We start from the raw sequence: 13,205 nt of genomic DNA, 5'->3' as shown, positions 1-13,205 counted from the left end.
GGGGAGAGAGAGAGAGAGAGACTGGGGGAGAGAGAGAGAGAGACTGGGGGAGAGAGAGCGAGAGAGACTGGGGGAGAGAGAGCGAGAGAGACTGGGGAGAGAGAGAGAGACTGGGGGAGAGAGAGAGAGACTGGGGGAGAGAGAGAGACTGGGGGAGAGAGAGAGAGAGAGAGAGAGACTGGGGGAGAGAGAGAGAGAGAGAGACTGGGGGAGCAGAGAGAGAGACTGGGGGGAAGAGAGAGGACTGGGGGAGAGAGAGACTGGCGGGGAGAGAGAGAGAGAGACTGGGGGAGAGAGAGAGAGAGACTGGGGAGAGAGAGAGAGAGGACTGGGGGAGAGAGAGAGAGGACTGGGGGAGAGAGAGAGAGACTGGGGGAGAGAGAGAGAGAGAGAGACTGGGGAGAGAGAGAGAGAGAGACTGGGGGAGAGAGAGAGACTGGGGGAGAGAGAGACTGGGGGAGAGAGAGAGACTGGGGGAGAGAGAGAGAGACTGGGGGAGAGAGAGAGAGAGACTGGTGGGGAGAGAGTAGAGAGACTGGGGGAGAGAGAGAGAGAGAGACTGGGGGGAGAGAGAGACTGGTGGGAGACTCACCACCGCCGCCAACTATTCGCAGCAAGTTCGCAGCCGGCCGTCTGATGGCGCGGCACTCCGAGGTCAGGTAAGGAGGAGGGCGGCGGGTAGAGCGGAGCCCTGGGCCTGACCTCCCGCTCAGAGCCCGGGAGCCCCGGGGGCGGCGGCACTGCCTGCAGCGGGCGGAGAGCAGCCCCGAGTCCCCCCTGCGTGAGGAGGAGGAGAGGCTGCGGTGGAAAACGCTGCCCCGCTCACAGCCATCAAAGCAGGAGCGCGTTTCTTCCTCCGGCCGGCCAATCGGTGCCTAGCGCTTCAGGCCCGGCTGGGCTCTCGGGACGCGACAGAACACGGGGGCGGGGTCAACGGCCCTGGGTGGACGTGTGCATGCACCGTGCGCGTGCCTCCGGGGCTTGTTGTTGTTGGCGGTTGCACTGAGGCTGCAGCGCGAGCGCGAATGAAGTTCGAGCAACTTCCAAGCAGATTGAGTTGTCCTGCCGCAGCCTCAGTTCCGCCCCACCAGCCTTTACAAAGATGGCGGCGGTGACTACGCTTGGCTCAGACACGCCCGGCCAGCCTTTAGAAAGGTGGCGGCAATCGCGGGCCGCTTGTTGAGCGGGACGGGAGGTGCCTAGCTCGGGTGTGGCTGGGCAACAGAGGCCGAGGCTTCGAGGCCTGGAAAAACGGTGAAAGGTAGGAAAATTAATGAGGTTAGAGAAAAGATTTACAAATTAATTAACTTTTTTTAAAAACAATTTGTGTTTTAAAAGCAACTTTATTTTTGCTGGAAATCTAGATTTGAAAATAAACACGCAGAAAGTGGGAAAAAGAAATGAAGAGTTAGGAATCAAGATGGCGGCCACTCACCTCAGCTCAGAAGGATTAGGCCCACCCACACACGCACCGATTGGTCAACCGTCAGGTCACTGAACTGTAGGATTGGTCAATCATCACGTCACTCAACTCTAGGATGGCCCGCCCACACACGCAATGAACCCGCCCCCGTGACGCAGCGATTGGTCAACCGTCAGGTCGCTTGACTGTACGATTGGTCAACCTTCATATCACTCAATGCTAATGAGCGGATAATGAGCGGAATTTTCAACGTTTTTTGGATACCGTCTGAACAATTTTTGTCTGACCAAAAAGTAAATACGCTTATGACCATTCCGGAATCATAAGCTTTCTTTTGATATAACACGTGTAGGTACGCTCTATAACTTCTGAGTGTATAGAGTACATACAGACAGACAGACGGAAGGACAGACAGACAGAAGAGCTATTTTATTTATATATATAGATTTTGCCTACATCAAAGGTAAATGTCATAGATAAGACCTCATGACGTATCTGTTTCCAAATCCTTTGAAGACAGACGATTCATATAAACATTTGTAGTTGTTTACTCGAAAGCTACTCCCCTCAAACAAGTCTTCTTGACCTCACTGTCCCCAACCTCCTTGAAGAACAGGCTTTATCAACCCTCATCTTTCCATACTATAGCTAATGGATGCCTCTGCCTATGTTTATTACCCTAGCCCCTAAACTTGCACTTTAATCACTCATGGCTGACGTCATTACTGCCATGTATTTCTTTGCACAAGCATTTTACATTTCAGAAGACAAGATATGTTTTGCTCTCACGGCAACAACAACAACTTGTATTTATATAGCGCCTTTAACGTCCCAAGGCGCTTCACAGGAGTATTATAAGACAAAAAATTTGACACCGAGCCGCATAAGGAGAAATTAGGGCAGATGACCAAGAGCTTGGTCAAAGAGGTAGGTTTTAAGGAGCGTCTTAAAGGAGGAAAAAGCGGTAGCGAGGCGGAGAGGTTTAGGCAGGGAATTCCAGAGCTTAGGGCCTTGGCAACAGAAGGCACGGCCGCCAGTGGTTGAGCGATTATAATCAGGGATGCTCAAGGGGGCAGAATTAGAGGAGATAGCAGATATCTCGGGGGGCTGTGGGGCTGAAGGAGATTATAGAGATAGGGAAGGGGCGAGGCCATGGAGGGATTTGAAAGCAAGGATGAGAATTTTGAAATTGAGGCGCTGCTTAACCAGGAGCCAATGTAGGCCAGCGAGCACAGGGGTGATGGGTGAACGGGACTTGGTACGGGTTAGGACACAGGCAGCCGAGTTTTGGATGACCTCAAGTTTACGTTGGGTAGACAGCACTCTCTCTAACTGTGGGCTAACCAAAGTTATGTACAATTTTTAAAAAATTATTAATTCTTGGGATTACGGACTAGCAAGTCCAGCATTTATTGCCCATCCTTAATTGCCTTTGCGAAGGTGCTGGTGAGCCGCCTTCTTGAACCGCTGCAGTCCGTGTGGTGAAGGAAGTCAGGATGGTGTGTGACTTGGAGGGGAACTTGGAGGTGGTGGTGTTCCCATGCGCCTGCTGCCCTTGTCCTTCTAGGTGGAAGAGGCCGCAGGTTTGGGAGGTGCTGCTGAAGAAGCCTTGGCAAGTTGCTGCAGTGCATCTTGTAGATGGTACACACTGCAGCCACGGTACGCCGGTGGTGGAGGGAGTGAATGTTTAAGGGTGTTTATGGGGCGTGAGTTTATGGGGGTTTGTGGGGGCAGGCGCTAATGGGACGGCCGTTTATGGGGCAGGTATTTAATGTGGGTGTTTATGGGGCGGGTGTTTAATGTGGGTGTTTATGGGGCAGGTGTTTAATGTGGGTGTTTATGGGGCGGGTGTTTAATGCGGATGTTTATGGGGCGGGTGTTTAATGTGGATGTTTATGGGGTGGCTGTTTAATAGGGCGGGTGTTTAATGTGGATGTTTATGGGGCGGGTGTTTAATGGGGCAGGTGTTTAATGTGGGTGTTTAATGAGGCAGGTGTTTAATGCGGATGTTTATGGGGTGGGTGTTTAATGGGGCGGGTGTTTACTGTGGCGGGTGTTTAATGCAGATGTTTATGGGGCGAGTGTTTAATGGGGCGGGTGTTTAATGTGGATGTTTATGGGGTGGGTGTTTAATGTGGTGGGTGTTTAATGTGGATGTTCAATGGGGCGGGTGTTTAATGGGGATGTTTAATGTGGTGGGTGTTTAATGTGGATGTTTAATGGGGCGGGTGTTTAATGCGGATGTTTATGGGGTGGGTGTTTAATGTGGATGTTTATGGGGTGGGTGTTTAATGTGGATGTTTATGGGGTGGGTGTTTGATGTGGTGGGTGTTTAATGTGGATGTTTAATGGGGCGGGTGTTTAATGAGGCGGGTGTTTAATGTGGATGTTTAATGGGGCGGGTGTTTAATGGGGTGGGTGTTTAATGAGGCGGGTGTTTAATGTGGATGTTTGTGGGGCGGGTGTTTAATGAGGCGGGTGTTTAATGTGGATGTTTATGGGGCGGATGTTTAATGGGACGGGTGTTTAATGCGGATGTTTATGGGGCGGGTGTTTAATGTGGATGTTTAATGGGGCGGGTGTTTAATGCGGATGTTTATGGGGTGGGTGTTTAGTGGGGCAGGTGTTTAATGCGGATGTTTATGGGGCGGGTGTTTAGTGGGGCGGGTGTTTAATGCAGATGTTTAATGTGGCGGGTGTTTAATGTGGATGTTTAACGGGGCGGGTGTTTATTTCTGAGTGCCTTTCCCGAGCTGCGGCCGCTCTCTCAGGGCCTGTCGTGTCTCCCCACAGGTTGATGGTGCGGAGCGTGTCGGCTCACTGCAGGGCCACCGGAGACGGAGCCAAGTCCTTCATCCTGCTACTAGCGGCGATGCTGCGGGGAGTGCGGGCGGAGACGGGGGGCAAGAGGCCGGGGAGTGTGGGGGCACGGCGGCGCCGGGTGGCTGGGGGGCTGGCCAGGCTGGAGCAGGAGGTGCTGGAGCGGGTGCTAGCGAGGCACCTGGCCCCTCACTGTGCCTCGGCCCTTTGCCTCTCCGGTGGGCAGCTTCGCCTGCCCGGGCAGCGGGCCACCCGGGTGCTGGGGGCCTACTTTGCCGGCAAGGTGGGGGCAGCTCACGCCCCCTTCCTGACCCGGCTGGCCTGCGACTTCCTCCGGCGGCTGGGAGACGGGGAGATGGAGACTGCACTGGGCCTGGTGGCTGACTGTTTCCCGGGGCTGCAGGGCACGGTGCCCGGGCTGCCGGTGGGCAGCAGCAGGGTGCTGGAGGGGCTGCCACTGGTGGGCCGCGGCTTCGCGGTGCGCTGCCATCACCAGGGCGAGACCCGGGTGCTGGTGGCTGCCCGCAGCCTGCTCCCCCCTCTGACCCGGGCCGGCTGCACCCTGCGGCTGGAGTCGCCCGCGGGCCTGACAGAGGCTCGGGGCTGGGCACAGGCCAGGGTGGAGGAGGCCCTGGCTCAGCTGCGGGGCCTGGGAGTGGGGCTGCTGCTGTCCGGGCCCCGGCAGCCGGAATGCGTGCTGGAGTCGGCCCTTCGGCACGGGGTGTCGGTGGTGGACTGCCTCGCGGACGAGGAGCTGGCCCTGGTGAGGCGGCTGACGGGGGCGGAGCCACTCTCCCGGGTGGCGGAGGCCCGGCCAGCAGACACCGTGTCCGCCAGCTTCGCCAGGCCGGCCCCCCTTGGGCACCGCGGCTGGGTCCTTGTGGGGTTTGCCGCCCGCCGCGGCTTCCGGCCCCACTGCCTGGCGCTGTGCGCGCCCGCCCTGGGACTGGCAGAGCAGCACCGAGACGCCATCCACGGAGCCTTCAAACTGCTAAGGCTCCTGCTGCCCGAGCCCAGGGGAACGGGCAGCGATTGGCACGGGGGGACCCAGCACTGCCCCACCGGGGGGCTGCGGGCATCTGACACCGGCCAGGGCGACTACAAGAGCCTCGTTCTCGGAGGCACCGAGCGCTCAACCAGGGACCTGAGCACAGGGAGCGAGAGACATGGGATTGGGGACCTGGGCACAGAGAGTGAGAGACACAGGACTGGGGACCTGGGCACAGAGAGCGAGAGACACAGGACTGGGGACTTGGGCACAGAGAGCGAGAGACACAGGACTGGGGACCTGGGCACAGAGAGTGAGAGACACAGGACTGGGGACTTGGGCACAGAGAGTGAGAGACACAGGACTGGGGACCTGGGCACAGAGAGCGAGAGACACAGGACTGGGGACTTGGGCACAGAGAGCGAGAGACACAGGACTGGGGACCTGGGCACAGAGAGTGAGAGACACAGGACTGGGGACTTGGGCACAGAGAGTGAGAGACACGGGACTGGGGACCTGGGGAGAGGGAGCGAGAGACACGGGGCTGGGGACCTGGGCACAGAGAGCGAGAGACACGGGACTGGGGACCTGGGGAGAGGGAGCGAGAGACACGGGACTGGAGACCTGGGGAGAGGGAGCGAGAGACACGGGACTGGGGACCTGGGGAGAGGGAGCGAGAGACACGGGACTGGAGACCTGGGGAGAGGGAGCGAGAGACACGGGACTGGGGACCTGGGGAGAGGGAGCGAGAGACACGGGACTGGGGACCTGGGCACAGAGAGCGAGAGACACGGGACTGGGGACCTGGGCACAGAGAGTGAGAGACACAGGACTGGGGACCTGGGCACAGAGAGTGAGAGACACAGGACTGGGGACCTGGGCACAGAGAGCGAGAGACACGGGACTGGGGACCTGGGGAGAGGGAGCGAGAGACACGGGACTGGAGACCTGGGGAGAGCCAAAGATCAAACTGAGGGCGAGACGGGCACCGGTGGCAAGGGGACCCAGCACTGTGAGTCCGAGGGAGCCGGTCGCTGTGGGTTGGCAGATCAATCAGCACCCCGAATGCGGTGGGAGCCGAGCGATTGTGAGCTGCCGGCTGGGTGTGTGCTGCCCCCGGGCGGTGCCTTCGAGTTCCTGATGCACCACTACCTGCGGCGTGAAGCCGGTAGCCAGCACCAGCCCGACACCATTGCGGCGTGCCGGATCGTGGCAGATGCCCTGCTCACCGTCCCCAGGCACGTTCACTCCCGGGCCAGCCGGGGCAGGGACTTCCTCCTGGTTCACGCTGACTTTGCAGCCAACTTTCGGGAGCGGGAAGTGCCGCCGCCAGCGATCGAGGGGCCACTGGAGGTGGTGGCGGCCAAACGGCACCTGCTGATTTCGGTGATTCGGTGCCTGAGGAGCCTGCTCACCGTCGACCGTGTCATCAGCGTCCAAGGCAAGCTCGCGAACAAACCGCAGGCGGAGAGCGAGGATTCGGAGTAAACTGGAATCCGGGCCATCACCGGGAGAGGCCCGTCACCGGGAGCGCCAACACCAGTGGGCCATCACACTTCTGTGTCACAAAAAGCTGCAGTTTAAAAGAATCATAGAATAATATGGCACTGAAAGAGGCCATTCGGCCCATCGTGCCTGTGCCGGCTCTTTGAAACAGCTCTCCAGTTAGTCACACTCACCACTGCTCTTTCCCCATAGCCTTGCAAATTTCTCCCCTTCAAGCATTTATCCAATTCCTGAAAAATTTATACCGGAAATTTTTAAAAGAGCTGAAGCATAAAAGAGGACGGATGGATTCCCCCCCCCCCCCATTACTCGAAAGGTTATTAGAATATTGAAAACACTACCACAAGTGTCAGTCCGAACATCCAGGAGGGGATGAGATGAACACTCGAAGAAATATGTTAAAAGGAGAGACGTGAATGGGATCAGCGCAGATAATCTGAGGCCGAGCGAGTGAGCAGGGATGTAGACACTGTGGTTCGAATGACCGGTGCTGAGATTTGTGATTCTCGATGGGCTGAGTTTGTACAGTTTTCTGTTGGTCAGCTGGGTGCATTGCAATGTTTTTTGGGTGCATGGCCCCTTTAACGGGCTGCGCGGCCCATTCAATTTTTCAATTTAAAAGCTGGCTCTCCGGCTGCGCGGGACCTCCAGACCGCAGTGCGGCCGGGTAGCTTAACAGGAACATTGCCCCACACGCACACCCCCCACACCCACCCCCGCGCACACATACCCATATGTTTGAGACTCCAATTTCAACCACTGAGATCTCTCCACAGGTAGAGTTGGTGGTGGAGTGCACACTCTGTTCAGAAGGCTTTCGATAAGGTCCCGCATAAGAGACTAGCGTGCAAAGTTAAAGCACATAGGATTGGGGCTAAGGTACTGACTTGGATAGAGAACTGGTTGGCAGACAGGAAGCAAAGAGTTGGAATAAACGGGTCTTTTTCAGAGTGGCAGGCAGTGACTAGTGGGGTACCGCAGGGATCGGTGCTAGGACCCCAGCTATTCACTATATATATTAAATGATCTAGATGAGGGAACTAGGTGTAATATCTCCAAGTTTGCAGACGACACAAAGCTGGGTGGGCGTTTGTGTTGTGAGGAGGATGCCAATAAACTCCAGTATGATTTGGACAGGTTGGGTGATTGGGCAGATGCATGGCAGATGCACTATAATGTGGATAAATGCGAGGTTATCCACTTTGGTGTCAAAAACAGGAAGGCAGATTATGATCTGAATGGCAATAGATTGGGAAAAGGGGAAGTGCAACGAGACCTGGGTGTCCTTGTGCACCAGTCGCTGAAGGTAAGCATGCAGGTGCAGCAGGCGGTTAAGAAGGCAAATGGTATGTTGGCCTTCATAGCGAGAGGATTCGAGTACAGGAGCAAGGATGCCTTGCTGCAGTTGTACAGGGCCTTGGTGAGACCACACCTTGAGTATTGTGTGCAGTTTTGGTCGGCTTATCTGAGGAAGGATGTTCTTGCCATGGAGGGAGTGCAGCGAAGATTCACCAGACTGATACCTGGGATGGCAGGAATGACGTATGAGGAGAGATTGGGTCGATTGGGCTTATACTCGCTGGAGTTTAGAAGAATGAGAGGGGATCTCATTGAAACTTATAAAATTCTAACAGGACTAGACAGACTAGATGCAGGATGGATGTTCCCGATGGCCGGGGAGTCCAGAACCAGGGGTCACAGTCTAAGGATAAGGGGTAAGCCATTTAGGACTGAGGTGAAGAGGAATTTCTTCATCCAGAGAGTGGTGAATCTGTGGAATTCTCTACCACAGAAGGCAGGGGAGGCCAATTCATTAAATATATTCAAGAAGGAGTTAGATATATTTCTTAAGGCTAAAGGGATCAAGGGATATGGGGAGAAGGCAGGGACAGGGTACTGAATTTGGATGATCAGCCATGATCGCATTGAATGGCGGAGCAGGCTCGAGGGGCCGAATGGCCTACTCCTGCTCCTATCTTCTATGTTTCTATGTTCCTGTACAGGTCTCACTCCCACCCCCCCACTCCACTTACCTGAGAGTTCAGACACAGCTCGGCTAAAAGCTCAGGGTCAGGTACCCCCAGCTGTGGGCAGGGGCACTGCTGGCATTGTGTGAAGGAATATACTATATAACCTTTTTAGAAAAATATACTAATAAGCCTTTTTAGAAAAATACACTATCTGAAAAATTATGGGCATGTTGAGATAAAACAGTTGTTGACCCTGAAGAGTACCTTATAAGGAACTCTACCATATCAATTCTTTAAAACATGACAAACAGGGTTTGGTAATTTAGAAACCTAACTATGAAATAGCTATGAAAGAATTCTGGCTATTGAAACAGGACAAGTTGTTGACCCTGAATAAATAACCTTATTGAAACAGAAGAATGGGTGGCTCTGAGTGGCTGGCCTTTTGGGAACAGAACAATGGTCAACCCTGGATAAGTGATCTAAATTAAACTTCTTAAAGATGGCACATAAGATAAGGAATATCTGTCCTCGTAAAGATGACACATGAAATAAGGGACATCTGCCTTCACACCGATATGGTAAAAACTCCCAATAACTATTGCCGATGCAGCAGTAAGAATTGCAAGAGGTCAGCAGAAAGATGAATAGTGATAATTGACTTGGATCAGCAGAAACCTTATGGGATACAGCTGAAAAAGGGTATAAATATTTAAGTCTCAAATGGGATATCAGACTCGCTTTAATCGTGCAAAGTGATTCTCGACTACAGAGGCGGCTCTTTGTATCTCGGGAATCGATGGTAATTTGATACAGGAAACTCTTATCTGGCACCGACGGGACCGGGGTGGTGCCAGTTGATCAAAAGGTCTGGATTACAGGGAGGTATACTTACCAAGGTACAAGAGCCCCGTACATGGCCACTTGTGCAGGAGCCCCAGTTACACGGCACTTGTGCAGGAGTCCCGGTTACACAGCCACAGATCCAGGAGTCCCTGTTACACGGCCACAGATCCAGGAACCCCAGTTACACGGCCACTAATATATAGTAAAACTTACCTGAACCTACTCCTGAATTTTGCCGGTTAAGATCAATTTCCGGATATTTAGGTGCCGGTTAAAAGAGAGTTTCCTGTATTGATGGATATCCTGTATAGAAAATTTTAAGAACTGTAATACTGTAGCGAAGTTAAGATTTAAAAGTAAGATTCTCTTAAAAAGATTGTATTTTTTCTTTTTAGAACTGTTAACATTGCAATTGACTGATTCACCAACTGTAAATTGCATGTCGGTTCTTTTAATAAATCTCTATATATTTTTAGAATTGTCTCACATACGTCTTCTGTATCAATAACTCGTGAACCCAATCTCTGTACACTCTGTGGTGGAGAGGTACATTTCTGAAGGAGATCTCCGGATCCTCATAATATCCGGAACGTTACAGTCTGGCTAAACTTATTAAAAGCGCTATCTGGAGGACGGTAACATTCTCGAGTTGCTCCTTTCCTTTAGGGAGAGATAGCCTGGACTTTTAGACCCAGTTAAGCGTCTTTAGGATTCGGCTACCTCAAACTTCAGTTGAAAGTGAACATCTGAGAAATGCGCCTGATCTGGGATAGTCCCAAAGGGGCTAGGACTAGTAAATATCCTTTCAATTGAACCACAGCGCCGGGTAGGATTGTCCAGCTAGCACGGCCCTTGGGTTAAGGAGACTGGTTTGCAGGTTTAGCTGGAGTAGGGTGGATGCCAGTCCCCCAGCGCCAGTTCTGCCTCGCCAGGTTTTCTGGAGAATCGTCAACAGGAGCTGGAGTCGTGCAGGACCCGACTGGCTCAGAGATCACGTTCCCGAATCTGGCACAGGGGATTGTCGGGCCCATTCTCCATCATCAGGTCATGGAGCCACGTCGACCCAGAGATCCCACTTACCCTCTCCCTCCCCACAGAGGAGAGTGGGTCGCTAGCTGATGGTCTCTAACAAAGGGTGTACTGTAAGGAGCAAACTGTAGCACATGGCTCCATTGGTAAATGGTGGGCCCCAGTGCCCAACTGAGTCACACGAATCAACAAGGGATAGCGTGCATCGTGTGTATGTGGCCGTACAGTGAGGTACTGACCCAGTATGAGAGACTCTGTACAGTGAGGTACAGACTCGGTATCAGAGACTCTCTGTACAGCGAGGTACAGACTCGGTATCAGAGATAGGGTTGCAAAATTCTGGGAATTTTTAAAAGAGGAAACTTTCCATGGGAATTTATGGGAATTTTGAGTTTTTTTGCACACTGATGGTTTTTGTCTCTGACCCTTATATTATCTTTGTCGTCAAAATAGACATGCTGTTCCATACAAATAAAAACAGGCTTTCAAAACTTTATTTAGGTTATAATTTTGAACTTTATTGAACCCCCACAAAAAAGACCCATCTAAAATAAAATAAAAAGAGCGTCAGCTTATTTAGCCTGTAATTTGTCCTTATTTTGTCCCTTTGAGTCTTCTACTCATGAGTCTTCTGAGTCTTCTACTCATTGCTCCTCCTGATTCTCTGACGTGTCCATTTCCTCCTCTGTGTCAGTGTCTAGCTGTGTGGTGGACACTTCTGTATCTGGCTCAATAAGTTGTAGGTTCGCCCGGATAGCCACCAGTTTCTCCACTCTCTTGTTAGTCAGCCTGTTGCGCACCTTTGTATGCGTATTCCCAAAAAGTGACCAGTTTCGTTCAGAGGCCGCTGATGAAGGTGGGATTTGGAGTATCACCGATGCAATAGGTGACAGGGCCTCAGATGCACAAAGTCCCTTCCACCAGGTATGTGCACTGATATGCTTGCATGATTCCCATATCCCATCCCCATTCCAAAGACCTTGCTTGGTAGAGAACTTTGCCAGACTTCCCAGAACTTTGCCCACATCCAGATTGAGATGGTGTGAGAGGGTAGAAATCACACTAAGCACTGTTGATCTGTTCTCCAGAAAGTATTGGTCTCCCAACATGCTTTGGGTCCAGCATGTATGCTGCAGCATGAATCGGCTTGACACAAAATTCTTGACGCGTCTGTATGAATTGAACAATTGCCTTCTCCTCTGCTTTGAGCAGCAGGGATGTGGGTAGGGCAATGCTGATTTGTTCTTTTAAATCAGTAAAAAGCCTGAGAACATCTGACAAGACAGCGTCATCTCCTTCAATCTGAGCAATTGCAGATGCTACTGGTGAGAGTAGTTTAAGGCTGCTAACCACTCTCTCCCAAAACACATCATCCAGCAGTATTTTCTTGATGGTGGTTTCCATATCCCCAGACTGGGATATTGCCATTTCTTGCAGCGACTCCTTACCCTCCAGAAGGCTGTTGTACATTGATACGCTATCAATTCCTCATAAAAGACAGAGTTAATTAATAGGCTTTTATTAGCAAAGAACAGAGCATGCCTCTCGTGGTTGCCTGGTATCCAAAAGGGCAGGGGGCTGCAGAGCAGTCACCTTTATACCCGGGCATGTGGGTGGAGCCAGGGGCGGAGTCAGCTGAGGCATGCATAGGCACAACAGTGTGCAACAACAACAACAACAATAACAAACAGTGGTTTACCACATTCACCCCTTGTTTAAAATTGAGTCCGGCGAGGTGAAGTGTACTAAAAGTTCGTGTAATTAAGTCTATCAGGTGGCCTTGTATGCCGTCCTGATCGTCGTAGCAGCGGCGGTGATGGTGCAGCATCCAACGCTGAACCTGGCGTCTCGTTGATGAGAGGTTGTGTAGTCAATGGCGGGTCCTGGGGCTGCGGCATGCCGTCTACAGGGGTCGGGGTGTGGGTAGTGGTGGGTGGCGATGGTGGTGTCTCAGGGGCACCCGAAGGTGCGAGGTCTCGTGTGGAGACTGTGTCCTCCCGCCCGTCCGGGTACGCTACGTAAGCATACTGGGGGTAGGCGTGGAGGAGGCTCACCCTCTCGACCAGGGGGTCCGTCTTATGGGACCTCACGTGCTTCCGCAGTAGGACGGGTCCTGGAGAAGTCAGCCATGTCGGTAACGAGATCCCCAATGTGGACTTCCTGGGGAAGGAGAACATTCTCTCATGAGGGGTGGCATTGGTGGCTGTACAAAGCAGTGACCGAATGGAATGGAGCGCCGCAGGGAGGACCTCCTGCCAGCGAGAGGTCGGAAGGCTCTTAGATTTCAAGTTTAAAAGGACTGCCTTCCAGACCGTCGCATTCTCTCTTTCCACCTGGCCATTCTCCCGGGGGTTGTAGCTGGTGGTCCTGCTTGTAGCAATACCTCTCGCGAGCAGGTACTGATGAAGTTCGTCGCTCATAAAGGATGATCCCCTGTCGCTATGAATATAGCTAGGGAAGCCGAACAAGGCGAAGAGGTCATTGAGACATTTAATGACCGTGGTACTGGTCATGTCTGAGCAAGGGATGGCAAACGGGAAACGGGAGTACTCGTCAATTATATTGAGAAAGTACACATTGCGGTCAGAGGAGGGGAGGGGCCCTTTAAAATCGCCGCTCAGCC

The 13,205-nt window shown here is 52.8% G+C and overlaps 1 protein-coding gene across 2 annotated transcripts in view; it reads left to right on the top strand.

Moving 5' to 3' along the window:
- Positions 1-10,831, top strand: part of bbs10 (Bardet-Biedl syndrome 10) — a 28,682-nt gene extending 17,851 nt beyond the window's left edge. For both annotated transcript variants that reach the window (XM_085974749.1, XM_085974748.1), the window contains exon 4: positions 4,217-10,831. In XM_085974749.1, the coding sequence (XP_085830875.1) occupies positions 4,217-6,719 (2,503 nt within the window). In that variant the 3' untranslated portion in view covers positions 6,720-10,831. The remainder of the gene's footprint in view (positions 1-4,216) is intronic.
- Positions 10,832-13,205: the final 2,374 nt, after the last annotated feature.

The sequence above is a fragment of the Somniosus microcephalus genome, unplaced genomic scaffold (genome assembly GCF_052327205.1).
Source record: "Somniosus microcephalus isolate GS21.2 unplaced genomic scaffold, FLI_Smic_1.0 unresolved_chr1, whole genome shotgun sequence".
NCBI classification, from domain to species: Eukaryota; Metazoa; Chordata; class Chondrichthyes; order Squaliformes; family Somniosidae; genus Somniosus; species Somniosus microcephalus.
This window is presented reverse-complemented; position numbering and strand designations above follow the sequence as displayed.